The following is a 26334-nucleotide window of genomic DNA, read 5'->3' on the forward strand; positions in this document are numbered from 1 at the left end:
TCGGCACAGATTGTCTCGGTTTGCCTTTAGGGAAGAAATTGCTGTAGTAGCTCTTTTTGTAAATGCCAGGCTCGTCTTTCGAGAGACGCCGTGAATATCCGACGGTCCTTCCTTTGAGCGCGGTATTCGATGGATTTCCGGAAACGGGGCGTGTCGCGGATCGAGGTGATGGATTATGGCAGTAAAATTTCCGTTTTATTTACTTATTTATGTCTTCCCATCTCCTCTTTTTTCTTCACTTCCTTCTCTCCATAAAAGGTAACTTTCTCTCTCTATGCTTTTATTTTTATGCTTTTACTTCTTTCTCTCTCTATTTTTCTCTCCTTTGCTTCGTCATATACCCTTGGAAACCTAGCATCCGCCGCCGAGCTTCCCATCGTGAGATCGCCGATGGTTGGCTCAATACCGTCGGATTATTTGGATCAGCAGTGGTCGGCCGCCACCGTGGGTCGTTCAGCTCGGCCTTGTGAGATTGGCCGTTCCTCGTCGAAGCACGCATCCGTCGAGGGTGACTCCGCCAAATGGAGCTCGGCGCCGCCTCTCGACTCCGTCATACAAAGCTCGGCGCCGGCACTCGTTCCGCCGGCTGTGAGGTCGGCCGTGAAGATGATTTCGCTAAACGGAACTTGACCGCCACCGTGGATCGTTCAGCTCGGCCTTGTGAGGTCGGCCGTTTCTCGTCGGAGCACTCATCCGTCGAGGGTGACTCCGCCAAATGGAGCTCGGCGCCGCCTCTTGACTCCACCATACAAAGCTCGGCGCCGGCTCTTGATTCCGCCGGCTGCGAGGTCGGCCGCGAAGATGACTCCGCTAAACGGAGCTCGGCGCCACCTCTCGATTCCGCCGAGCGCGAGGTCGGCTGCGAAGATAATTCTGCCAAACGGAGCTCGGCGCCTCCCCTTAGTTCCGCAGTACGAAGCTCGGCGCCGTCTCTCGATTATGCCGGCTGCGAGGTCGGCAACCGTGAGGCGAGGTTGGGCAATGTCGACATAGATCCTCCCGATGGTGGAGATCTCCGAGGTCGGCTGGTCGAGGGTGAGCTCGACAGATCGCATGAGTGGGCGATGGGATCCGTCGGTCGCAAATCTAGTGAGGTCGGCGCGTTTTCGATTTGTTCCAATGACGAGGAAGGAGATCGGCCGGTTGGTTTTGAGCTCGGCGCGAGCAGTGGGGGTCGATCTGACGACCCGAGACTTGGTGGTCGGCAGAGAAGGTTCCGTTTGGGCAGAGCCGAGGTTGGCGTAGAGGCCCCCGTAGGTCGATTTGATGGTTTCAATAACGGTTGTTGTGCGAACGATGCTGACTATGATGACGGCGATCCCGATCTTATGATGCGAGGTCGCGAGGTCGGCGTGTCTCACAGGAAAGATGGCCGTCTTCCGACGAGCTGCCGATTGCCAATGCACGCGCGTGGTAAGACTCTTGCGGGAATCCGACGCGCTTTCTCCCAAGAATACGGGGTTTATAAAGATGTTTTCGATGACGGTTGTATCGACATTGGAGCAGAGTGTGGAGATCTCGACAGTCTGGCCAACGAGTACAGTTTCGCTGATATTCTCGATTTCAGCGGGGACAGCGACAGTGCTTCTGGTGGGAGTCCTATGGATGTTGTTCCGGCCGAGGATACTGGTCCACGTTCGGCTGTTTTGGGTCTCAGTGCTGCGTCGATTGGTGCCGATATTTCAATCGGTCCGGCCGATCACGGTCCTTCGTTGTGCACATCGGATAGCATTGCCGAGATGGCGCGGTGGTGTAAGATGCCCGAGGGATTGGTTTTCCGGGTTCCTGAGTCTCACGAACGTCCTTGGACGCCTCCGACAGGTTTCATTGCGCTTTTTGAGCATTACTTTACTGAATGCGGTCTTTGGTTCCCATTGCCGGAGTTTTTGATACGCTATTGTTCGAGGCGTAGGATCGCCATTTCTCAGCTTTCTGTGGGAGGTATCCGTAATGCGGTCGGTTTGGCGATACTTGGTACCAACTGTGGTATAGAGGTTGATGTGCATTTTCTGGAAGAGGCCACCAAGTTCACAAAAGTTAGAGGTAGTCCGGGATACTTCTACACCAGTGCTAGATCGGGTCATTAGATAATCGTCGGGGCTGAGAAAAAGATTCGTCGTTGGCAACGTTATTTTTTCTTTGTCAAGCGGGACGAGATTTCGTTTGACGATCTCGATGTGTTTTGTGCAACTGAGTGGAATATGTTTCCCGGTAGCTTCATAGTTTCTCACTCGTACTTGTTTGATTGTCATTTGACTGGCTTCTGACCCTTTCCTTGTTTTTGTTGGTGTTTGCAGAGCCTGTCGTCCGTTTGCGCGCTCATCCTCCAGGTTTTTTCGATAATCTTAGACAGATCCGAACACTAGGGGCGCTTCATTGGCCTTCGATTACTCAGAAATCTCGTGAGTTTCCTCCTCGTTTTGTTGTATCGATTGTTGCTCTCCTTAATGGTTATTGGATTGTTATACTTCTGTTTTCCTTTTTAGGTCTACTGCGCTTAGGGATGGGAAAAGTTAACACTCGTCTTCCTCAATGTCTGTTGGGTCTTCTTTGCGTGCTACAGACACTGAAGTTGCTGACCCGTCGCCGGGTGGAGGTGCCGATCCGCGAGTTGCAGGAGATCTGAGGTCGGCGGAGGTTGGCGCCACCCGTGCTGACAAAAGGGCTGCCAAGGTTCCTGCTGTCGTTCCGCATGGGCAGAAGTCACGTGGCGAGGCTTCTGATGCTCTAGCGATCGTTGTCGCTGATTCTGGGCGTCCTACTCCATCGAGGAAGAGGGCTTCTCATGGTGAGGTGGTTGTTCCCGAGCCCGAATCGTCCAAGAGATCTAGGAGGGATGGTATTCCGCGCGACACCACTGAGATTGATGATTCGTTCTCTTTTTCTTACAAGACGAAGGATGAGTTGTTCATCAACAACGCTGCTGCTTGTGGTGAGCTCGCTAGCAAGGTTCGCGGCTCCTTTGACCCGCTCCCCTCTGTGGGTTCTCTCTACGATCCCGAGCTGTATAGATCGTGGGCTCGGAAACAAGATGGTGGTGGCGTGAACCGCATGGTCGTCTCGTACGAGCGTCGCATTGCCGAGCTGGAGAAGCAACTTGCTGATTCTCGTACTTCTGAACCATCGAGGAGATCGGCTGAGGAGCTTCGTCAGGATCTCGATAAAGAGCGAGGGGTTTCTGCTGTTCTCACGAAGCAAAATGCCGGTTTCAGGAAGCAAGTAGCCGATCTCAAGGCTTCTCTTGACGCTTCTCGCTCTCGTCTCGAGCAGTTCGAGGTTGATCACGCGTTTCAGAAGGCGCAGTTGCAGCAGCTGCAAGCGGAGCGGCATGGCATCGATGTCGAGGTTGCTGGCTACAGGTCTCGTATTGAGAAGATGAGGAAGCATATTCTTGATAACAGAGCGGCGCAGGAGTCTCTTCTGACCTTGAGCCAGGTGAGCGGCACCTATGATTGTCTTCAGGAGTTGGCGAAGAGTGGTACGATTGTTCCGTCGAAGACTTTGCTCGGCTTGGAGGCTGATGCAAAGATGTGGGAGGACAAGGTTCTTGGTTTCGATATCGCCGACGTTCTGGACAGCGACCTCGAGGCTCTCCCAGAGACTGCGATCGTTCCTACGAACCTTCAGGCGGCGGAGGTTCCCGTGATCGTAGGAGAGGAGGTCGTCATGGCAGGGGCACCTCCGGGATCAGACGCTCAGGTTGCTGCCGAGCAGTGACTCGCTTTTATCTTGTTGTTCTATTAGGACCTATTCCCGTTTTGTAACGGATGTTGGGCCGTTTAGGCGATGTATTTTTCTTTTTGAACCTTTGCATTATGATTGGACTTGCTTTATGTGTTGTCTGCTGGTTTTATGATATGTGTCCATCGTTCTATGGATGTGTTTTTCGAGAAATTGCGGTATTGATTGCTTTGCCTCGAAAATTGCACTATTTGTTCTATAAATTGGCCTTCAAGTTGCTCATTTCTCATCATCCTCCTTTCTTGTTTTAAAGATAAATCTCTCCTTTTGAAGGGTAGTTGAGATCGGTAATATGCCTGTGGCAACAAGGTCGGCGTGGCTGAGGAGGGCGCGAGAGCGGCTCTCCTTGAGGTCCGACGACGTAATTCGTTCCGAGATGGAGTTTTACCGTGCTCGGATCCAGAGGTTGAGAGCCTACATTCTTGCTACGCGTCGAAAGTTCGAGCGTCATTTCTGGTTTCATCGTGTTGACGGAGTTATCGGATATCTTGAAACTATGATCGACGAGGGATTTTTGGTCCCGAAATGGAGGTGGGATCGTTTGTTAGAGGAGCGCTCTCGTCGTGAGGAGTCAATGGCTGAGGTGGAGATTCCCGTCCTTGAACCGGACGATCTCGATCCTATTGGGAGCAGGCCCTTTGAAGGTCGGCCCGAGCTCGATGCATGCCAGACTCGGGTCGACATATTGCGTCGTTATATTATTCAGTTAGAGTGCACGGACCATTTCTTCGTTGAAAGCAACCGTGCTGAGGGGATTCGCTCGTATCTCGAGGAGATGGCTGCTAGGGGTGCGGATGTCCCGATGGACACGCTGGAAAGTCTGCGGAGGGAGTGCCAGGTCTGGCATGTGAAGATTTGCGAGCTCGAGTTTGATAAACCCTCCGATGCCGATCTGGGATTTGAAGACTAAGCTTGCACCTTGAGACTTATTTTGTCAGTTTTTGTGTGCCGAATGTGGCTTTTCGTGTTTGGCTTTCGTTGCCTTGTGGAATAAGAATGTTTTTCCGTTTTTCCTATCTTTGGTATCGAGTTGTATTTTACGGTGCAAGACATCTCCTCGCTTATCCTATTACGTGTTTCGAATACCAAATGTTTAGGGTGGTAGTTGAGATGAGCTCGTCGTACCTTTTAGGTGCGGCTCTGGTGTCCGGCTTACCCTGTGTGTGCCACGAGGTCGGTAAGAGAGTGCAAGTAAGAACTTGGCTTATACAAACTTAACTGCCTGCTAGCTGAATGCGATCTGGGTCGGCTTATTTATGCAGATTATTTCACTGCTGCATCCATGAGGAACGCGTTTTAAATCGTTCCCTTGGCCAGAGGGTCGATGTAAGAGCTGGACATCTCGCAAAGACGGACTCGTTCGAGAGAGCTCGTGTGTTTTAATAGGTTGAAACTTTTGTTTTTAATTTTTTGGTATAGCTGTGCCGTGTGACGGGCTGCCTACGTACCCTTAGAAAAGGGATCAAGCCATTCGTAGTTCGTATTACAAAGGGAGAGCTCGGTACTACGAGCGTTCTTTTTTTTTTTTTTTTTTTTTTTTTTTTGGTAAGCAAGTTCTAATAGTAATAACGTTTAAGGTTGCCGGAATTCCATGAGCGAGCAGCTGGTAGATGCCGGGAGTGACGACCTTGGAAATCAGGTAAGGGCCTTCCCAATGAGCACCCATTTTTCCTGCGTTGAGCTCGGCCGTGTTCTCGAAGACTTTTCGGAGGACGAGGTCGCCTTCGTCGAAGTGGCGTGGCTTCACCTTCTTGTTGTAATATTTAGCGGCTTGCTGTTGATAGTTCTGAATTCGAAGAAGAGCCTTGTCGCGTTCTTCTTCGAGGGTATCGAGGGTATCGAGCATCATCTTAGCATTGAGAGTAGGATCGTGCACGAGCATTGAGCGTCGTAAGGTAGGTACGCCGATTTCCTCCGGTGCGAGGGCTTCCATTCCATGCGCAAGGGAGAATGGTGTCTTTCCAGTTGATCGGCGCGGGGAAGTTCGGTGCGAGCATAGAACGCCATCGAGCTCGTCGGCCCAGAGACCTTTCTTATCTTCGAGTCCTTTCTTTAGTCCGTCAATGATGGTCTTGTTGGTTGCTTCGGCCTGTCCGTTGCCCTGTGGGTAGCGGGGGGTCGACTTGCTCAAACGGATTCTCCACTTCGCGCAAAAACCTTCGAATTGGAGCGAAGTGAATTGCGCGCCGTTGTCGGTGACGATCTCATACAGAATTCCGTGCCTGCAAATGATGTTCTTCCACACAAATTTTTGGACTTCGTTGGTTCCGATTTTTGCGTAGGCTTCGCCTTCAACCCATTTGGTGAAATAATCCGTCATAATGAGAATGTATTTCTTTTGACGGGACGCAGGGAGAGGTCCAACGATATCCATTGCCCATCGCATAAAAGGATATGGTGGAGAGGTCGTTCTCAACAGTTCGGTTGGCGCGTGGATGATCGGAGCGTGGCGCTGGCATTTCTCGCATCTAGCGATGAACTTATCGCAGTTGTCGTTCATGGTTGGCCAATAGTGACCATTATTGCGTATGCGTTGTGCGAGCGTGCGACCTCCTGAGTGATTACCACCGGAACCTTCATGAACCTCTCTCATTACATCGTTGATTTCTTCGGGACCGACGCAAGTCAAAAGTGTACCAGATGCTGTCCAACGAAAGATGTTGTCATCGAGAAGTGTGTAATGCGCGCAGCGAGTTCGAAGGCGCCGGGCCTCCCACTTGTCTGAAGGGAGGATACCGTCTGCGATAAAACAACGGATTTCTTCTTGCCAATCGTGTGGTCGCTCGTGAAGTTCAGGATTGGGTTGGGCGTGCGATGATGACGCTCGTTCGTGAGATGGTGACGATTGTTCCTGAGACGACGAGGTTCGTCCTTCTTCGCTGGTTGCGGATCCCTGCTCGGCCGAGCAATCCACAGGTGGCACATTTGTCGGTGGTTCGATGACGAATAGCGTGAGTATGGGGTCGCTGTCCTCTGTTCTTTGCTTTTTCGAGACTTGATCGCTGAAAGCCTCGTGTTCGATGAGCTGTTGTTTCTTTTTCTTATCTTGGATGTTGGGCTCGGCGTGCGCGAGGAGATTGATGCTTGGTCGATCGATGCTCTCGACAGGGATTACTCGGCGTAAGTCGGGATCGGAGGTGGATGCGAGGACGGCCAGAGCGTCGGCCGGTGCGTTGTCACTTCGGGGAATTTTGTTCAGCTCGAATGTCTCAAAATTGTTGGACATATCTTCGACAACTCGGAGGTAGGCATCCATGCGGTCGTTCTTCGCCTCGTAATCGCCGCTAAACTGGTGAGTTACCAGCTGTGAGTCACAGAAGACTTGTATCTTTTTCACCCCTATTCCACTTGCCAATCGCATTCCGGCGATTAGGGCTTCGTACTCGGCCTCGTTGTTGGAGGCGGGAAAGGCGAGCCGGAACGATTGTTCGAGTACTTCACCCGTTGGCGAGACGAGGTGAATGCCGATCCCGGAGCCGTGTCGAGAGGATGCGCCGTCAACGTGCAGTGTCCACTTCTCCTCTCGCGGACAGCCGAACTCTAGCTCGGGGGAAGTTCGATCAAGAAATCAGCGAGCACCTGAGATTTTGCACAAGTGCGGTTTTTATATTCGATGTCGTACTCGCTGAGTTCCACTGCCCATTTCGCCAGACGGCCCGATTGACTAGGGCTGTGGAGAATGGTTCGCAGGGGTTGGTTGGTTAAGACTTCAACAGTGTGGGATTGAAAATACGACCGAAGCTTCCTGGCCGAAATAACTACAGCGTAAGCGAGTTTTTCCAACGTGGGATATCGGAGCTCGGCTCCGTCTAAGCTTTTACTCACATAGAAGATTGGGTGTTGTTCTCCTCTGTCCTCCTTGATTAGTACGCCACTGACCGCCGAACCGGAGACAGCGATGTACAGATATAGAGTTTCGCCCTGATTGGGCTTTGCTAGGACAGGGGGAGTAGCTAGGTAGTGCTTGAGTTCTTGGAAAGCAGACTCGCACTTATCATCCCATTCGAACTTTTTGTTGCTACGAAGCAACTAGTAGAAAGGTAGACACTTATCGGTAGTGCGTGAAATAAATATGTTCAGAGCAGCAATCCGCCCGGTGAGGCGCTGAACTTCTCGGATGCTGCGTGGAGATGGAAGGTTGGTGAGCACCGAAATTTGTTTCAGGTTAGCTTCGATACCTCTCTTCGTGACGAGGTATCCTAAGAATTCTCCAGAAGTCACGCCGAACGAACACTTGGTTGGGTTCAGCTTCATATTGTATCGGTTTAGCACTTCAAAACACTGAGCGAGATGCAAGACGTGATCAACGGCCTGGGTTGACTTGACCAGCATATCATCGATGTAAACTTCCATGGTTCGTCCGAGCTGCTCGGCAAACATGCGGTTGACGAGGCGCTGATAGGTTGCACCAGCGTTCTTGAGGCCGAATGGCATAACCTTGTAATAGTAAGTTCCCTGATCGGTGATGAAGGCCGTTTTCTCCTGATCGTTCTTGTGCATCATAATTTGGTTGTATCCTGAGTACGCATCCATGAATGACAAGAGCTCGTTCCCCGCGGTCGCCTCAACTAGTTGGTCGATGCGCGGCAGGGGAAAGCTATCCTTTGGACATGCCTTGTTGAGATCGGTAAAATCGACACACACTCGCCACTTGCCGTTCTTTTTCTTCACCACTACAGGATTGCTCAGCCAGTCAGGATACTTAACCTCACGGATGGATCCAGCCTCGAGTAATTTCTTGACCTCCTCGTTAACGGCGGCGGTACGTTCCGGTCCGAGCTTTCGACGCCTTTGTTTGATCGGTTTGAACGTCGAGTCCACATTGAGCTCGTGGCATGTTACATTTGGGTCGATGCAGGTCATACTGTTCATGCTCCATGCAAAGGTCGCTGCGTTCTGGCACAGGAACTTTACGAGCTCGTCCTTGATTGGTTGTGGTAGGTCGGCTCCGATTCCCACGCATCGAGTTGCGTCGGAAGAGTCAATGTTTACTTGGACGATTGATTCGGAGTTAGGGCGAACGCGACTGTGTGGGCGCTCGGCTGAGTTCGAAACGGTGAACGTCCAGGCGTGGCGTTGTTGACGCTCGATGATGAAGCAGGTTCGTGCTACCAGCGGGTCCCCTTGTAGTGTAAATATTCCTCTAGGAGTTGGGAACTTTACGCACTGGTGGTAAGTTGACGCCACGGCCTTCATCTTATGCAACCAAGGAGTGCCGAGGATGACGTTGTATACGATCGGCTTATCGATGATAGCGAAGTTGATGCAATGCATCGTCCCGCCCACATAGACCGGCAGCATGACCGTACCTTCCGTCATCACCGTGTCACCGTCGAATCCGGTGAGGGATTGAACATCGTGTTCGGTGGTCTGCAAGTCGATTTCCATTTGAATGAGCACGTCTTTGAAAATGACGTTTACCGAACTACCTGTGCCGATCAAGATTTTGGTAACCATGCTCTCGCCGATCTCCATCTCGACCACCAGTGGGTCGTTATGGGGTCCAGTGAGACCTGATGCGTCGGCTTCTGTGAACACGATTGGGTCGGAGTTCGTAGTAGGTGGCGTGCTTTGAGCTAACCATCCTCGCTTGGCCTCTAGTCCCCGTCGATAAGCTTTGATAGAACGGACCGAGTCGCGGCAAGTCGCCAGACCACCCATGATCATGTTTATTCTTCGGCGTGGAGCCGGAGCGTTGGCATCCTCAGTTCGCTCGGGATTCCTTTTATGGGTTGGTGGGGGCGGAGGTAGAATTTCAGGTCTCGGTTGTGGCGCGGGAGCGGCGTTATATTGCTTGCTTGGGTTTTCGTTCTCAGGATTGAAGAAATGGTTATCCCTGTGAGCGGCTATTTGTCGTCGCTCGAGATCGACGTCAATATGGCCTTCTTTACATTTATCGAGCAATATTTGTTGGAGGGTGCGGCACTCTTCTGTTGAGTGTCCTGCTCGCTTGTGGTATTCGCAATATTTGTTGCCACCCTTTCCTGATAGGTCTCGGACCCACTTGTTATTCCAGGGCCTTGATGAAGATGCCTTGGGATCTTGATTACTAACTGCAAACGTTTGGACTTTCTTTCCTTTGTCCAACTTGTCGGCGTATTCTTTGTCGAAGTGTTGTCGAGGCTCATGATGCTCGTCTTGTGCCTTCTCTTTTCCTTTGGACGATTTAGGGGCCGGGGGTTCTGGACGGTTTGTCCTCGATGCCTTCTCTTCGTCTAACTCTATGTATCTGTTAGCGCGGTGTAGTGCGTCATCCAGAGTCAGGGGCTCGTGTATTATGATGTCTTCCCTAAATCGGGAGCCGTGAGCGAGAGCATTTCGGAGAGCCGATATTGTTGTGTCGTCGGCAATCGAGAGCTTTGACACGATTCTTTTAAACCTCTCCATGAAGTCTCGGAGAGATTCGTCGTTTCGCTGGAACATGTTCCAGAGATCGGCGTTCGACGCGCCCCGAATCATGAATGTAGAGTGGTGTTGGAGAAAGGCGGTGGTGAGCTCGTGATAGCTCCCTATCAAGTTCGGCGGGAGCCGGGAGAACCACCCTAGAGCCTCATGGGCTAAATTCTCAACGAACAGCTGGCAGCAGCCAGCTTCGTACTCTTCGTCACTGAAGTGAGCTCGGCTGATTGCAAAACTCATTGACGTCAAAAATGGTTTCGGATCGTCTAATCCGTTGTACGGGGTGAACTTGAACTTGTTTACGTAGCGGACTTGAATGCGGGAGATTCGTGCCGTGAACGGTGAGCGTTGGACTTCTTCGAGCACTCGATCGAGGTTGGGAGCAGAGCTTGTGGCTCGATGGACTCTGGAAGAGAGTTCGTGGACCATCGCCTCTAGGCGTCGTATGGTTTCGTCCTTGAGGTCGGCTTCGGGCTGTTGGGTCGGCAATGTCGGAGTCGGCGGGCTACCGCTCCTTTGGTCATGGCCGTCTCGCAGCTCCTCATTTGGCTCCTCTCGACTGCGTCGATCAACTGATCCTACGATAATGGACGTCGGGCGGCGTCTGTGGCCGTCATATCGGTCCTCCACAGAAGGTTGCGCTGGGGGAGGATTCTCGTTCTCGCCGGCAGGATTGCTGTCGTTTCGGCGCTCGCCCCTCCTTCGTTGGAGCCTGCTGATTTGGTTCTGCGAGGCCTCTTGTGCGGCTGCGATGGCCTCGAGTCGTTCGTTCGTTCGTGTTTCCTGGCCATCAAGACGACCGAGAATGATTTGCATCATATCGTCGAGTCTGTTTCTTTGTACAGGTAAGGGGAAAGCGGCGCTGGGGGGAGCGGTAGCGTTGGTGAGAGCGGTGGTTAGGAGGGCGGCGGCGCTGGTATCCAGCTGGTCTGCGACAGGTCCGGCTCCGGCATGCGCAGTTACGGGAGGCTCAGAGGATGTGTCGGGCGCCGGGGGAGAGACTGTGCTCGGCAGTGGGCCCTCGTCTGGGCTCGGCAGGGAGCCTTCGGTTGGGCTTGGCAGGGAGCTTGGCAGGGAGCTCGGCAGGGAACTCGGCAGGGAGCTTGGCAGGGAGCTCGGCAGGGAGCTCGGCAGGGAGCTTGGCAGGGAGCTCGGCAGGGAGCTCGGCAGGGAGCTCGGCAGGGAGCTCGGTAGGGAGCTCGGCAGGGAGCTCGGCAGGGAGCTCGGCAGGGAGCTCGGCAGGGAGCTTGGCAGGGAGCTCGGCAGGGAGCTCGGCAGGGAGCTCGGTAGGGAACTCGGCAGAGGGACAGTTCGCGTTCTCGTTCGCCCCCATCGCTGCCCCGTTGGCTGCTCCGTTGCTTCGTCGAAGTTTTCGCTGGGGTTCGTCATGACTTTCGAGATTTCGAGGAAGTGAGGATCGTCGGTTTTGAGTTGTTAAAAGAAACGCTTTACTCTCGCCCCACGGTGGGCGCCAATTGTTTGTACCGGGGATTACGCAGTTTAAACAAATAAGATTTAGTGGGAAAGAGCGAGCTAAGTTCTTTATTAATCGGGGAAAGCGTGAGATCGTCACTTAAACAAATCGTATTAGAGCTTGTTAGTCCACAGACGAACTAGTAAGCTTAAAATGACGAACTGAAAACAAGACGATTTATACGAAAGATAATAGCAGTTTTCGATGCAAAGTATTGCTCTGGGGGTATTGTCCGCGGGTCAGGATGATCATCCCAATAAATGCCCTCTCCTTTTATAGGAGACTGTTGACCTAGGAGAGTTTAGGGTTTCCTCCACGAATTCCCGAGATTGCCCTTCTGCGAGAATTAATGACTTGCTTCCAATCTCGCTGGGCCGAGAATGCAACTAATGAGTGTTGTTGGGCCGAGTGGCATATTGGGCATAGCCCATATCCAACATATCCTATGAATCATATATAATTGATAGGATTTATTGATAACAGTCCGTAGTCTTTCACTAAATGCGTTTATATGATTTTCTTGTCAGGACTACGGCGAGGAGACCACTGCTCTCAATATCGTCAAGAAGCATATTGAATCTCAATAAATTTCATGAAGCCTCTCTAAACTCGAATTTCCAGATGTTTTTTCATCCCAAATGCTGTTTTCTCTTGGTTTTGATATTTAATATTTGAGCGGACAGCTGTTGAGATTTGTTTGGAACATGGTCAAGTTTTGTTGTTATCCTAGGCTCTCCTCTTCCAAAGGCCAAATTTTGCTTTAGATTTTTGTTTTTGGCTTACTTTATCATAAAATAAATGTTTAAAAATTTGCAGATATACCTATAGCCTTATACTATATAGGCCTTTTAGGTACTGAAAACTAAAATATGATCAATTAAAAATTTACTTCACTGATTGTAGTTTAACCTTGGTGGTTTTTTAAATTGACCATTGAGATTTGTTTGTTTTTCAATCTATACAGAATCTATATCTTTAAGGCAAGTGTTTAATCCTTTAAAGCATTCAGAATATATTTTTTTGACAATTAATAGGATATTATTATTTTGTCCATTCAAGATCAATTCTATATTTTATTCATCCATATTGGCTTTGTGTTCTACAACGCCGTCAATATAATGAACCTTTGTTTTTTGACGATTTACACGAATACAAAAACACTTGGAAAGTTTCAATTTTTTTGAAGTGAAAAGCTCCGGAAGAAGGGCGGGAAGAGACGAATCCAAAGCTTGGCACCACCACCGATTAATCGTTCTGGTAATCTGGTATTAGAGCAACAATTAACTAGTCTTAGTATATATGAATAAAATCAAAATTTTGTCTCTGACATAATCGATTTTACTTAATTTTAATTGTCAAGACTGACATAATCGAGTTTAAAGACTAGCGTTTTTTGTTTTGTTTGGTTATGAGTTAATAATCTTCTCATGTACACACACACATAAGCTAGAGAGAGCAGTTCTTGCATGTTTCAACACCGCGCATTTAAAAGGCTCAAAGTTGTCATTTTTATTTTTTTCCCCTTTGGATTTTTTAGAGGCTCTCTCCAAAGACACAGTCTTTTTATTTTCTTCCTTTTTCCTTTCAATTCGGGGAATGTTTCTTTGTTTTCTAGGGTTTTGAAATCTCTCCAGAAGAACAAAACCTAAATGGGTCCTCTTGTCGGAGAGACCGAGCTCTCAAAAGCACTCCTCGAGGCTGCAGACAATCTCCTCAAGCCTCATTCCTCAACTGATGCGACTCTCCGTCTTCTCGATGTACGAATCCTTCTCTCTCTCTCTCTCTCTCTCTCGAGATTCTCTTGTTTTTGTAACGTTTCCTCGATAAATTGGTTTTTGTTGCTTTCGTTCATGAGTTTGGTTGAAATTTCTCTGTTTTGGGGGTTTAGATTATAGGATACGATTAGGGTTTCTGATTTCTGCTGTTCGTTAGTGATTTTGTAGCGTTTCCTGAGATATTTTGGGATTAAAGTTGAAATCTTTTTAGGGTTCTATTGCTGCTTTCAAATCCCTAGGCGAATTTTTTTTCTCTGCGATTTATGTTCAATCATCTGATTTTTGATGTCTCTTGTCTGTAGAATGTTGAGTCTCTGCTCGCCACTGTCGAGCAAGATGTTACTGAATCATTAACAAAGGCCCTAGCTCCATCCATGAAGGCTTTGGTATCTGCTGATCTCTTGAGAAATCCTGATTCTGATGTTAGGGTTTCTGTTGTCTCTTGCTTGACTGAAATTATGAGGATTACTGCTCCAGAGGCCCCTTATGACGATGACCAGATGAAGGTTGATATACCTTTAATCCACAAGTTGTGTACCTTTTTTGGATTCCAGTAAATCTGGTCTCTTCTTTCTGCAATGCTTATTTCAAATATCCTCTCATGAGGCCATTGGCTTTGCTTATTTGACTTGCAGGAGATTTTCGAGGTGACAGTAGAAGCATTTGATAAACTAGCTGATGATACCAGTCGCAGTTACAGGAAAGCTGAGGTTGTTCTTGAGACTGTTGCAAAGGTCAGATCTTCCTTAGTTATGTTGGACTTGGAGTGCGATGATCTTGTCCTAGATATGTTTCGACGGTTCCTGAAAATTATAAGGTAGGTTTAGATCCTGTTATCACAAAGCTCAATTAACTCTTAGGTACTTCATATGAAACTGGCTTCAGGGGGTATTCACGTTTGGCATATGTTGATGTTTTTCTTTTGTGCATCTGTTTAGGCTGGGTCATCCTCTACTGGTGCTTCACTCAATGGAAACGATTATGATCACAGTTATAGATGAGAGTGAAGATATACCCATGGATTTGCTCGAGATTCTCTTAAGTTCTGTTAAAAAGGAAAGCCTGGTAAGTTTTCCCCACTTGAGGTTAGATTCTCCAAGGTTTTATATACACTTGAGGTTTAACTTGTCTGATTGACATGCCTTAGGATGTCTCACCAGCGGCTTCCACGCTTGTGGAGAAGGTTCTTAGTAGTTGTGCCCGTAAGCTTCAGCCTTGCATCATCGAAGCTTTGAAGTCCACAGGGACCAGCTTGGACATGTATTCTCCAGTAGTTTCATCAATATGCCAAAGCGAATCTGCCATTACTCAAGGGCACAGTGATGTCAAGGCCAAAGAAAATGAGGTATTCTTTATGTTCTGAGCTCTTGGTTTGATTGATAGTTGTGTGGTATAATCTTGAAGGTTGCAACTGCCAAAAGTGCGTATCAAGCTTCTTCTATCTTTTTCAATTTTTCAGGCAGATGAAAAGATATCAGAAGAACAAGTAGTTCCAAGTGATTCATTAGAGGTAATTTATTTGAAAGGCTTTTTCATTGCAAGTGTTCAACTTCACGTTGTTTGTTGCTTAACCAATGTCTTCAAAATCTGTTGAATTAGGGAAAATTGAATTTGGGGATTTCTCGCAAGGGAAATAGATCCAAGAGAACTGCTAGAGGTGGAACTCGTCGGGTCAATGGAGACGACAAAGTAGTAACTGGAAATGAAGGGCAGTCCGAAAGTACAGATGCAGAGACTGCATCAGGGTCTGAAAGGAAGAGAGGGCGGAAACCCAATTCTCTGATGAATCCTGAGGAAGGCTATTCATTTAAGAAGACGTCTTCAAGCAAGAAGGTGCAGGAAAAAAAACTCAAGGATTCATCACTTGCGAAGGTGGCTGCCAAGAAAGCATCTTCACCTACTAAAGTTGGTCAAACAAATCAGACGGGGTCACGTAAACGTAGCCGAACAAAGATGGAAGAGACAAATCATGATGTAGATTCCTTAGCTACACCACCATCGAAGAAACAGAGTGTGAAGAAAGATAATCCTGAAGAAGAAGATTTGATGGAATCTGACCTTGAAAAACCTGAAGATCGCATTAAGTCTGGTAGGTCAAGTAAAAAGGAGAAAGCAGAGAATGGTTTAGCAAAAACATCTGCAAAGAAGCCTCTTGCAGACACTAAGATGGTAAAGCACAGTGGCAAAAACTCAGTCCTTTCAGATGCTAAGAAGACTTCAAAAGGTGCAAGCATGAAAAAATCAGTCAATTCAGATGCTAAGAATAAGACTTCAGAAGGTGCAAGCATGAAAAAATCAGTCTATTCAGATGCTAAGAAAAAGACTTCAGAAGGTGCAAGCATGAAAAAATCAGTCCATTCAGATTCTAAGAAAAAAAATTCAGAAGGTGCAAGCATGGATACGCCTATACCCCGATCATCAAAGAGCAAGGTAGCAAGTTTTATGAACCATGATTTCTCTTATCAGTATATAATATCCTAGATCATCCTTACTTACAATGTGATAACCGTGCAGAAGGATTCTTGTGCAACGACGCCTTTAGCCAAAAAATCTGAACAAACTCCTAAGAGCCACCTCAAGAGGAAACAGACAGCAGGAGGAGTGGTATGAAATTACTTGCTTTCTCTGTCCATGCTATGAGGTATTGACTTGTCACCTGTATTCATATGGTATAGATTTCTCTTTTCAGGAGCCCGATACAAATGAGCTTGGTGAGGAAATGGTTAATAAGAAAATTAATGTCTGGTGGCCACTCGACAAGGCGTAAGTTTATTGTAAAACTTGCTTACTTCATTTTTGATACTGTAATATGAATGGTAACAAACTTTTTTTTTTGGGGACGAAATGGTACCAACCTTACCATTTATGTGTACACAGATTTTATGAAGGTGTGATAAGTTCCTATTGTAGTCTTAAGAAGATGCATCAAGTGAGTTAGCTTCTCTATTTGCTTATTTAAATTCTCTCTTTGCTACATAATTGTTTAATATAGACTTTTTCCATTGCTGGTCTCGTTGCAGGTGAAATATTTAGATGGGGATGTAGAAGAGCTTAATCTCAAAGTGGAACGTTTTGAGATAATCCAGGTTAATTCTTCAGCCAGTGTGAAAAATTCTTACATTGAGATTCTCTTTGTTTATTCTCCATTGTTTATTTTTCCCAAAACATCTTATAGATATATGTAACTGATTTACCCCAAAATGTTTTTAAGCAGGATATTGATGAGGAGTCTACTCCTTTAATTAAAATGTAAGTGAAACTTTCAAAGTTTTGTGATAACCCACAATTTTAACTTTGATATAGCTTGGTATCTTTTAGTCTTGAGTTTTTGCTGTTATGTGCAGTATACAAAGGCAGAAAGCCAAGAAGAGCAAAAATGTGTCGAAGAATGTGGAACCAAATAGTTCTCCAGAAGTCGGGTATGAAACTTTATAATAATTAATATTATTGTTGTGGGAAGATTTGATCTTTGATTGAGTGGTTTACAAATATGGATATAGATCCTCTACGCAAAAGATGAAGATGAAAGACTCGGTAACAGACTCCACTAAGCAAGCGAAAATAACCAAAGACGCACTTGAGGCTGTAAGCATTGAACCAGAAAGCACTGAAGGGAACTGTAAATCCTTGAAAGACCTGAATGGTGAACCTGATAGAACAAAAAGCAGGACTGGCAAAAAGCAGAAGGTGACTCGAGCTATGCACCCGGAGAGTGAAAAAGATTGTGATGATAAGGAAGACCCCAAAACTAAAGGTGAAGACAGTCTGAAATTGGGGGAAGAATCAGATGCAGAGCCTGATGCTATGGAAGAACACCAACAACTGCCTGAGATTCAAAATGCAGAAACCAAAACTGATGGAGAAGACGAAAGATCTGCAAAAGAGCCAAATGAGGAACCTGACACAGATGGAAAAGAGGGTAACTCGCTGAAGGAGCCAAATGCAGAGCCCAAAACTAATGGAGAAGAGCAGGAGGCAGCAAAAGAGCCAATTGCGGAAACCAAAACTGATGGGGAAGAGCACAATGTAGCAAAAAAGACAAATGCAGAACTTGAAACTGATGAGAAAGAGCAAGAGTCAGTGAAAGAGACGCCTGTTGAACCCACAACTGAGGGAGAAGAGCAAATGTCAGTGAAAGAGCCAAATGCAGAGCCTGAAACCAAGGTAGAAGAGAAAGAGTCAGCAGAAGAGCAAACTGCAGGTACAAAATTGATTGAGAACGAGGATATGTCTGAGGCAAAGGGACAAGAGGTTGATAAAGAAACAGATAGAAGCATGCCTGAGACTGGTAAAGTAGAAAATGAAGCTGAAGAAGATGATCAGAGAGTGACCAAGGAACTGGAAGCAGTGTCTGATAAGGCAGAAGTGAGTACAACCGTGCTTCAGGTTGATCCATGAATCAAGTATGGTTAGGTAAATGGTAATTCAGGAAAAAAGATTGGTTCTGGTGGTTTAGGTAACAACTTTTGTGTTAATTAAAGCTTTGCTTGTTTAGAGACGAATGGTGGTGTTCTTGTTAGTAGATACTTCTGACCTATGTCCTGTTATGGAACTAGTTTGATCTTATGTCACCTGGCTAGGAGCATATATATTTATATTTATATGTTTAGAGACATGCCTATGACTTATGTGTAGGTGTATGAAAAAAGTCGCTATCAGGTTAGATAACACAAACAATGATCGGTTAGATAACACAAACAATGATCGTAGATTCGTCTGTGTTGTCATTTCTGATATTGGACATAAAACTTATAGAAAAGTGCATAAATCTAATCAATCATATAATATTAGACGAAGGAGTAACAACATAACATAAAATTTGTACCAAAAGAATAGTGTATATCTTAATCAATCTGTAATTCTCTTTTATTTCCAATTATACATCATCATCCAGAAATGTATGAGTATGTTGTCTTAATCAATAGATATAAATATAATACCCAGGTTAAAATGATTGTAGGTATCATTTAAATAAATTGTCCAAGATTATGAGTTTGTCTAAAGATAATATTTTCTTTTTTAAAAAAGGGGTATATAGTTCCAAATGTTTCTTCTTCCTCCACCAACCCCTCTTTCTATAAATTTTTGTTTTCAAAAGTCATAATTTCAGTTATACTTTTTCTAAGATAATGCAAATAAAAATATAGACAAAACATATAATTACCATTGTTAGGTGAAACTTGGCAAGTGTGTAAATATAAAGATAACTTACCTTTTCGGTCTTTATATATACGAAACGTAACTCAATTTGTAACTACGCGTTTTCTCTGCATAGTCCCTAGAGCCATCCATCTCTTCTCACAACACCTAAGCTCTTGTTATACTTTCTTTCGATCACCGACAAATATGCCAGTCGACGAAACATCACCGGCCGGAAAAACCGTTTGCGTAACCGGAGCCGGTGGATACATCGCTTCTTGGATAGTTAAGTCACTTCTTGAGAGAGGCTACACAGTCAAAGGAACCGTACGGAATCCAGGTCCGATATATTATATTCGTTTTTTACTCATTATATATATATAAACCATAATCTAAGTTCTTAATAAGGTCAATTTTATTATTTGTTGTATTGACAATTGGGATTTGTTTTAAAGTTTATTATTATTATTTTCTTGAAGATGATCCAAAGAACACACATTTGAGAGAACTAGAAGGAGCAAAGGAGAGGTTGGTTCTGTGCAAAGCAGATCTTCAAGACTACGAGGCTCTTAAGGCGGCGGTTGATGGTTGCGATGGCGTCTTTCATACGGCTTCTCCGGTCACTGACGATCCCGTAAGTATTTTCTTCTGGGGCTTTTCTATATCCTTTGCACTTTCTGTGGCTTACAGAGAGAATTAAATAAAGTTAAGGACCTTCACGAAATAAAATAAGTATGATATACTAAATGGTAGTGGAGCTGATTTCATGCAATAAAATAAATCATGTTTATTATTTAAATCTATTAAAAGAAATATCATATGATGAAAGGTTGAAATTTCTTGCATTATTATTGTTCAGTGGGTATGTTAGTATTGGTCAATGTTGACACATCCGAGGAAGTCATTATCTTTGTTTTCTTGTAAGGAATTTTATTTATTGCATGAAAAGACTTCAAAATGAAGAAAAGATGGTTAAAATTTTTGGGGAATGTTGGAAGGCAGATCAATGAACATAAATTATTAATCTTCAGGAGCAAATGGTTGAGCCGGCTGTGAACGGAGCCAAGTTCGTAATTAATGCTGCGGCTGAAGCTAAGGTTAAGCGTGTGGTCATCACTTCCTCTATTGGTGCCGTCTACATGGACCCTAACCGTGACCCTGACGCAGTCGTTGACGAAAGTTGTTGGAGTGATCTTGACTTCTGCAAAAACACCAAGGTCTTTCTTGCTTTCTTTAATATTTTTTACTTTTACTAATTAAGCCTTTTAACTCCCTTTATTTTTTCCTTGTGCTTTGCACTTTTAAACGTGAATTTTATAATGTTAGGTTCGTTGTATTGATATTTTGTATGTGTTTTGTAGAACTGGTATTGTTACGGTAAAATGGTGGCAGAACAAGCGGCGTGGGAGACAGCAAAAGAGAAAGGTGTTGACTTGGTGGTGTTGAATCCGGTGCTTGTTCTTGGACCACCGTTACAGCCGACGATCAACGCCAGTCTCTACCACGTCCTCAAATATCTAACCGGCTCGGCTAAGACTTACGCTAACTTGACTCAGGCTTATGTGGATGTTCGCGATGTCGCGCTGGCTCATGTTCTGGTCTATGAGGCACCTTCAGCCTCCGGGCGTTATCTCCTTGCCGAGAGCGCGTTTCACCGCGGTGAAGTTGTTGAGATTCTTGCTAAGCTATTCCCGGAGTATCCACTTCCCACCAAGTAAGTAAACTTTGCTTTTAGCATTCCAATATTTTCTAACTAATGTCGCTTAAGAATTTACAAATTTAAGGTTAGTTTTACATAGAAACGTAAATCATACTATAAAATTGAAAACTTATAGAAAGTGATAAAGTCATAAAACATAATCCATTTGAAACATAACCAACTTGAAAGATATCAAGCATTATTTATTAATGTGGTCCAATATATATACTAATTTCTACTCGTTTTAAACGACAAATCAAATTTAATGTGTGCACGCCATCTCGTAGTATCAAGCATTATTTAGGACGAATGATGATACACTTGGCACCCATGCATCAATAACGCCTAGTAACCTCATAGATGCATGATTTCACACATACTTGAGTAAAAATGAAAACAAAAAAAAAGCAAATAACGTCTTTTAGTCACGATGTTAGGTCTTGTGTGTCAATTAAGCAATGACCAGTCTCAAGTACTCTGCTTTATATAACTATCATTATTTATTTTTATTGGTATTAAGACTTTTTATTATACACCCACAGGCGCAGGTTTAGTGTACATTAATAAGAATAAGTCGTCAGTCGTCACCAACACTAACAGTAAACATGAACACTTAAAGCTGATTATGACGAGAACATTACGTCACTTAGCGTCTTCGCTAATTTGACATAGCTTTTTATCGTAAAAAAAAACAGTACATATCTTCTTTACTTCCTGACCATGTGAATGTTTCTTTTCTTCTTTTTATCTCTCTTTTATTTTTTTTATGATATCACTTAACTTTGATATAAAACCAATGATGGCTGTGAGTTTGGTCCCATGATCCTTTTGGCTCGCTTGTGGTGAAAGTTGGTATACCCAACAACTCACACCATAAGGCATAAGTCCAAGTCCACTCTTCACCAACCGCTGACGTGGATACTATTGAAACCATAAGATGATATACACAACACACAACATAATATGAGTTGAAAAGAAACGGTAGTTGTAATGGAGCTAGTCTTTGCTCTTTGTCCGACTTTAATTAGACAATTCAGTCGCTTTAGAGTGAATAATGTTCAACTTTAAGATAGTGCCAAATGCCCAAATAATTGACCCAAGTAAAACAAAAGATTGTGGTAAGTAACAACGATGTTTGACTTGTGTAATAATGTTTTCAGGTGCAAGGACGAGAAGAACCCTAGAGCCAAGCCATACAAATTCACTAACCAAAAGATTAAGGACTTAGGCTTAGAGTTCACATCCACCAAGCAAAGCCTCTACGACACAGTCAAGAGCTTGCAAGAGAAAGGTCATCTTCCTCCTCCTCCCCCTCCTTCAACTTCACAAGAATCCATCGAAACCGGCATTAAGATCGGTTCTTGAAAAGCTTATTCCCTCAAGTATCCTAAGCCATTGATATTACTTTTGTTTTATCATGATAAAAAAAAAAAAAAAAAAAAAAAAAAAAAAAAAAAAAACAAGAAACTGATCTTTGTTTCTTGTCTCTGGTTATGTGAAACCTCTGTTTCAAAATGTCTTGTGATCTGGTTATGAATCTATATGCTCGGATGTTTAGCCAAACCGTTTTGATGGATTTTGTAGAAAAGGCTTCATGTTTAATCTATGTAATAGATTACACCAAGTCATTCTTAATCTATGTATTTGATCACAATAAGTAAACAATGTTTCTTCCATCTTAAATTATAGTAAACATAATTCTTCAACTTAAGTCGCCTGCTACTCTATTAGGTAACCGCATGTTCACAATGTCTTCTCGAGGAAGTGTTTCTGCAGTCTGAGAGTTATCAGAAGGGAGATACTGTGTGGAGGGCTCTCTGTTTTTACGGAGAACAAGGTAACCAATGGCAGCTAAGTAAAGGGCAATGCCAGAGAATCCAAGAATGCCTAGGAAGACAATGGCTACAAGCTTCATGTGACTATGGAGAAGCAGCTTGATGAAGCTGCTTACTATATAGTATATGTTTATACCCATAATAAGTCCACCAATGATCCAAGTCACAGCTGAAATCTACGCAAAAACCGCAGGATTAGTTAAATTTTGTTCCTTCGATCGATGTTACTGATATATAAAGAGAAGTGAAGTTGATTTATTACCAGAAGTGAATTGGCGTGTGAGCCCATTTTGGTTCTGCTGCTTGTGAATTTGAGAAGTGGGACTAAAGCAAATGGGAGTTCAAAGGATAAGATCATCTGCAAACAGATAAGAAGATGAGTAATGTTAAGAATATATATATGATTCAGAGATTGGATTTGAGTTACTGGGGGGTTATACCGAGGCAATGATGATTAACTTTCCAGCACCAGCTGAGCCACCTATGAGAGCAACGATCAAACTTGGGATTATAGCTAAGCATCTTGTTAAGAAGTTTCTGAGCCATGGTTGTAGTCTTAAATTAAGAAACCCCTGTGGAAAAGAAAAGCAGTAACAAGATTTAGACACAGGTTAGGACTTAGGAGCATTTATCTAGGATTTGGTCATACCTGCATAACGTATTGTCCAGCATATGTTCCGGTTATTGTTGAACTCTGACCAGAAGCAAGCAACGCAATTGCAAATATCTTTGAGCTCCATTTACCCACAACGTTCTGTGAGACCAGAGGAAGAAAGCAAGACGTCTATATATCTATTATCTTGTCAAAAGTTGTGCCAAAACCTATAGGATTCATGTATTTACCCTTAGCAGAAATGAAGCTTTGTTTAAATCCAAATCTTCACAACTTGCTCGATCTTCTGGACTCAAGTCTGGGGCATTACAAACTGCACCACTCACTGATATCACAGAGACATTTATGAGAAATGCCACTGAAAGTGCTAATCCGCTTTCGATCAAGTAATAACGACAAGCTTCCTGTAAATGAAAATGAGGTACTTAAGACTCATAACGACCCACCATGAGAATGTATGTATGATATATAGGTGATTAGTTACCTTGATGCCGGGCACTGAACGAGGAATCTTTCTAGAGAGAACTAAAGCAGAGTGGAGAAAGAGATTGTGCCTGTGAAGCAAGCATTAAAAACAGATGAGGAATTTTCGTAATTTGGTTGAGGGGAAAGAGAGACAGAGTGTTTCTTACGGCATAACCATGGCACCGAGGAGAGAGATCGCTAAACCAGTTGCACCATTACCCTTTAACTGAGGAACAAAGAGACCATAGAGGACCTCTTTAGGATCTGGTTTTGAGTAATGAAGCTCAACAAAGAAGCATAGAGCAATAGTGAACACAAGAAACGCGATCAAGAACTCGAGCTTTCTAATCTGTAAGGATATAAAAAACAACCAAGATACAGATTTAGAGACCTGAAAGCCACATGAAACAGAGAAAGAGTAAAAAAACATAACAAATGTAAAAGTAGATACCCCATATCGTTGAAGTGCTAGAAGAATCAATGTACTAAGTCCAGTGAGAAGAACACCAATCCAAACCGGGATATTGAAAAGCATGTTTAAAGCAAATGCTGTTCCAATCACTGTATACAACGAAAACCAATGATTGATTGATTCATTAATCACCATTTGTTTGATAAATTAACAGATTGAGAATACTCCCATCATCACTGCAACAAAAGTAAGAAAACACATGCCTTCAGGAATGTCACAAGCGACTACAGCGATTTCAGCTACTACCCATAACATAAAGTTTGGAACTTTGGAGTATTCAGCTCTACAATGCTCTGCTAAGTGTTTTCCTGCGATCACCATTGATTGATGTATATAAAGACTAGACTAGAATAGAAGAAAGACTTTGTTCGGTATATTTTGGATTTAAACCTGTGACGACACCAAGATTTGCAGCAAGAGACTGAATCACCAAAGCTGCACATGACGCCACCAATATGATCCAGAGCAACTGTTTAATGTGACCAAGAAACGAGTAATCAAAATCAACAAAGACAAAGAACGTAAAGGTTACACTTTTATGAGCTCCTGATTATGTAACGCACCTCATACTTGTATTGAGCTCCTGATTGCAAATCAGTCTCAACTGTAACAACAACAACAACAAATAAGCATAGTTTGTGTGTTTCTGTGTAATTTTAAAAGCGTTACACACTTTTATGAATATGTATAGTATCTACAAAAGTGGAATCTTTACAGTTTCCAGGATCAATGTAAGCAATTGAGACGAGAAAGCCAGGGCCTAAGTATGAGAAGAAGTTTTTCCAGCTCTTCTTCTGCATGTATAAATAAAAGAAACTAAACATTTTACTATTAAAACCACAAGTCACTGAATCCTTAGGAAAAAAAAACAACTCTTGTCCACTTCGAAGGCCATTTAAAGAAAACAAAAGAGAAAGACCTCAGGGACAACAATCTGAGTAGAATCAGAGTTTTCGATGATAGGAGAGTTTGAGAAACTTGTGTTGCCCCCACTTGCTGTTGCAGCAGCCGCCATCGCCATTCTCTCTTCTCTCTCTCTGTCTACAACAGAAAAAAATATATGCAGAGATACACGTGTTTTGGTCAAATGTAAGAGACAATTTAATTAAAAGAAATCTCATTTAAAATCTCTTTCTTTTTTTAGTCAAAAAATCTCTTTTTTTTTTGGGGTAATGAATTCTCATTAAAATATGTTTCTTTTTAATGCAATTGCCAAAACTACTTTTTTTTTGGGGAAGAATTTGATAAATGAATGCATCGGCAATCTACAAATACATGTGTGGATATTTCGATAATGTATCACAAATTTACCACAATTTCCCTCTTTCTCATCAATAAGTCAAACTTTTAGTTTATTATAAATTATTAAGAAACTCTTAAGTTATACTAGTATTCTTCTTCCATTTGTTAAAGATAGGGAAGTTAAATACGTAGGAAAAACTGATTCAGATCATTTAAAAAAAAGACTAATATAGTACATGAATGATACGTAACTCAAGAGCTGTTCATCAGCTTAACAAACAGCAAAAGGCAATTCGTATTAGAAAAGTTCATTACCTAAGTATCCAAATTAAAAACAGATTAACAAAAGAAGAAGAGATTGTAAAATGGCTACCTTAACGGTAAAAAGATGGGGAGCCCCACAAGGAAGTGCGCGTGGTCAGGATCTATGCGAAGTGGGATCTATCACCATCCCACTTTTTTATTTTGGTAAAGATTCGATAGTCAACAAACACTCTATACTTGTTTCTATTTGATAATCGACATAACAAGATTCAAGGAGGGACACCTAATTTTGTAGTATAATATAGCTCTTCAATTTATCTAGTATATAAGGAAATAATAGCTGAGGAAAAAATACATATAGATTTGATAATTTTCTACTTCTTTGTTGAGACTTCTCATGTAATTGACTAAGATGCCTACCAATCTACCATAGCCCTTAGGCTACTATATATAACACACACGAACCATTGGTTTCAATTATACAAATGTCAGAAAATCACAAGTGAACTAAAAGAATATGCCCAAAGATGAATTCGACGTCCACAATGCACGGCCGTTTTTTTTTTTTACCAACAGGTTACAAGATTGACTCAAACGAGCCAATTAGACGGGAAGTTATTCACAAAGGTGATTGGAAGCGACTCCACTCTAGCACGACGCGCCAGTTTGTCCGCTCTACCATTCTGTGATCTTGGTACCTGAACGAGAGAGAATGAAAGGAATTCACCCTTATCTTCATCAATAGCGTCCAGATATGTCTTGAAAGCAGGCCACTCGGAAGGCGAAGACACCATCTTCACCAAATCATAACAGTCTGTGAGAAAGACGACTTTCTCGTTATCAGCACCAATCATACACCTCATTGCCCAGGTAAGGGCCTCTACCTCTGCGTGGAGCGGTGACAAGCTACAACGAGAATTAGATGCACCCATGGTGGGAGATTTTCCGTTAGGAGAAATGCAATACCATCTTCTGCCCATAAACTGATCAGTCGCCTTCCAAGATCCATCTACAAAGCATCGGTAACTAGATTCATAACCGTGAGCCACATTACAAGTCTGAGTCATAGATCTGGGTAGAGGCCGAGGGACATCAGTAGAAAAGGATCCGGATAGGTCTTCCTGGCTGAAGACCACAGCCTGGATTCCTCCTCTGCTAACCGTAGGATTGCTACCGGGTTGGAGTCCAAGTTACTAAATAATTTATCATTCCGAGC

The 26334-nt window shown here is 44.1% G+C and overlaps 3 protein-coding genes and 1 pseudogene across 5 annotated transcripts; 2 read left to right on the top strand and 2 right to left on the bottom strand.

Moving 5' to 3' along the window:
* Positions 1 to 5376: 5376 nt before the first annotated feature.
* LOC104743336 (uncharacterized) lies at positions 5377 to 10572 on the bottom strand (annotated as a pseudogene).
* A 1569-nt stretch (positions 10573 to 12141) lies between these two features.
* Positions 12142 to 18004, top strand: LOC104740279 (sister chromatid cohesion protein PDS5 homolog E). 2 transcript variants are annotated; one of them, XM_087486524.1, is made up of 14 exons: positions 12142 to 13371; positions 13692 to 13895; positions 14025 to 14206; positions 14328 to 14454; positions 14537 to 14734; positions 14849 to 14899; positions 14989 to 15819; positions 15904 to 15993; positions 16079 to 16152; positions 16267 to 16318; positions 16410 to 16475; positions 16604 to 16638; positions 16734 to 16808; positions 16890 to 18004. In XM_087486524.1, exons 1-14 carry the CDS (start codon positions 13264 to 13266, stop codon positions 17785 to 17787), a joined length of 2991 nt encoding a protein of 996 aa, XP_087342650.1. In that variant the 5' UTR covers positions 12142 to 13263; the 3' UTR covers positions 17788 to 18004. The 2 variants fall into 2 exon arrangements, with proteins under 2 accessions (XP_087342650.1, XP_087342649.1); XM_087486523.1 differs by having other exon boundaries at positions 13023 to 13371; positions 14989 to 15822.
* Positions 18005 to 18395: 391 nt separating this feature from the next.
* On the top strand, positions 18396 to 21933 carry LOC104740281 (cinnamoyl-CoA reductase 1). Its single transcript, XM_087486530.1, has 5 exons — positions 18396 to 18868; positions 19008 to 19162; positions 19560 to 19745; positions 19890 to 20242; positions 21388 to 21933. Exons 1-5 carry the CDS (start codon positions 18736 to 18738, stop codon positions 21590 to 21592), a joined length of 1032 nt encoding a protein of 343 aa, XP_087342656.1. The 5' UTR covers positions 18396 to 18735; the 3' UTR covers positions 21593 to 21933.
* Positions 21804 to 24832, bottom strand: LOC104740282 (metal transporter Nramp6). 2 transcript variants are annotated; one of them, XM_010460830.2, is made up of 13 exons: positions 24532 to 24832; positions 24328 to 24406; positions 24176 to 24216; positions 24003 to 24081; positions 23816 to 23920; positions 23592 to 23701; positions 23308 to 23489; positions 23160 to 23229; positions 22906 to 23079; positions 22712 to 22816; positions 22503 to 22634; positions 22325 to 22420; positions 21804 to 22238 (listed from the first exon to the last, which is right to left on the bottom strand). In XM_010460830.2, the coding sequence occupies exons 1-13, from the start codon at positions 24631 to 24633 to the stop codon at positions 21930 to 21932; spliced, it is 1584 nt and encodes a 527-aa protein (XP_010459132.1). In that variant the 5' UTR covers positions 24634 to 24832; the 3' UTR covers positions 21804 to 21929. The 2 variants fall into 2 exon arrangements, with proteins under 2 accessions (XP_010459132.1, XP_087342652.1); XM_087486526.1 differs by having other exon boundaries at positions 23308 to 23701; positions 24532 to 24698.
* Between the last annotated feature and the right edge of the window lie 1502 nt (positions 24833 to 26334).

Source organism: Camelina sativa, chromosome 14 (assembly GCF_030686135.1).
Source record: "Camelina sativa cultivar CO46 ecotype springtype chromosome 14, ASM3068613v1".
NCBI lineage: Eukaryota > Viridiplantae > Streptophyta > Magnoliopsida > Brassicales > Brassicaceae > Camelina > Camelina sativa.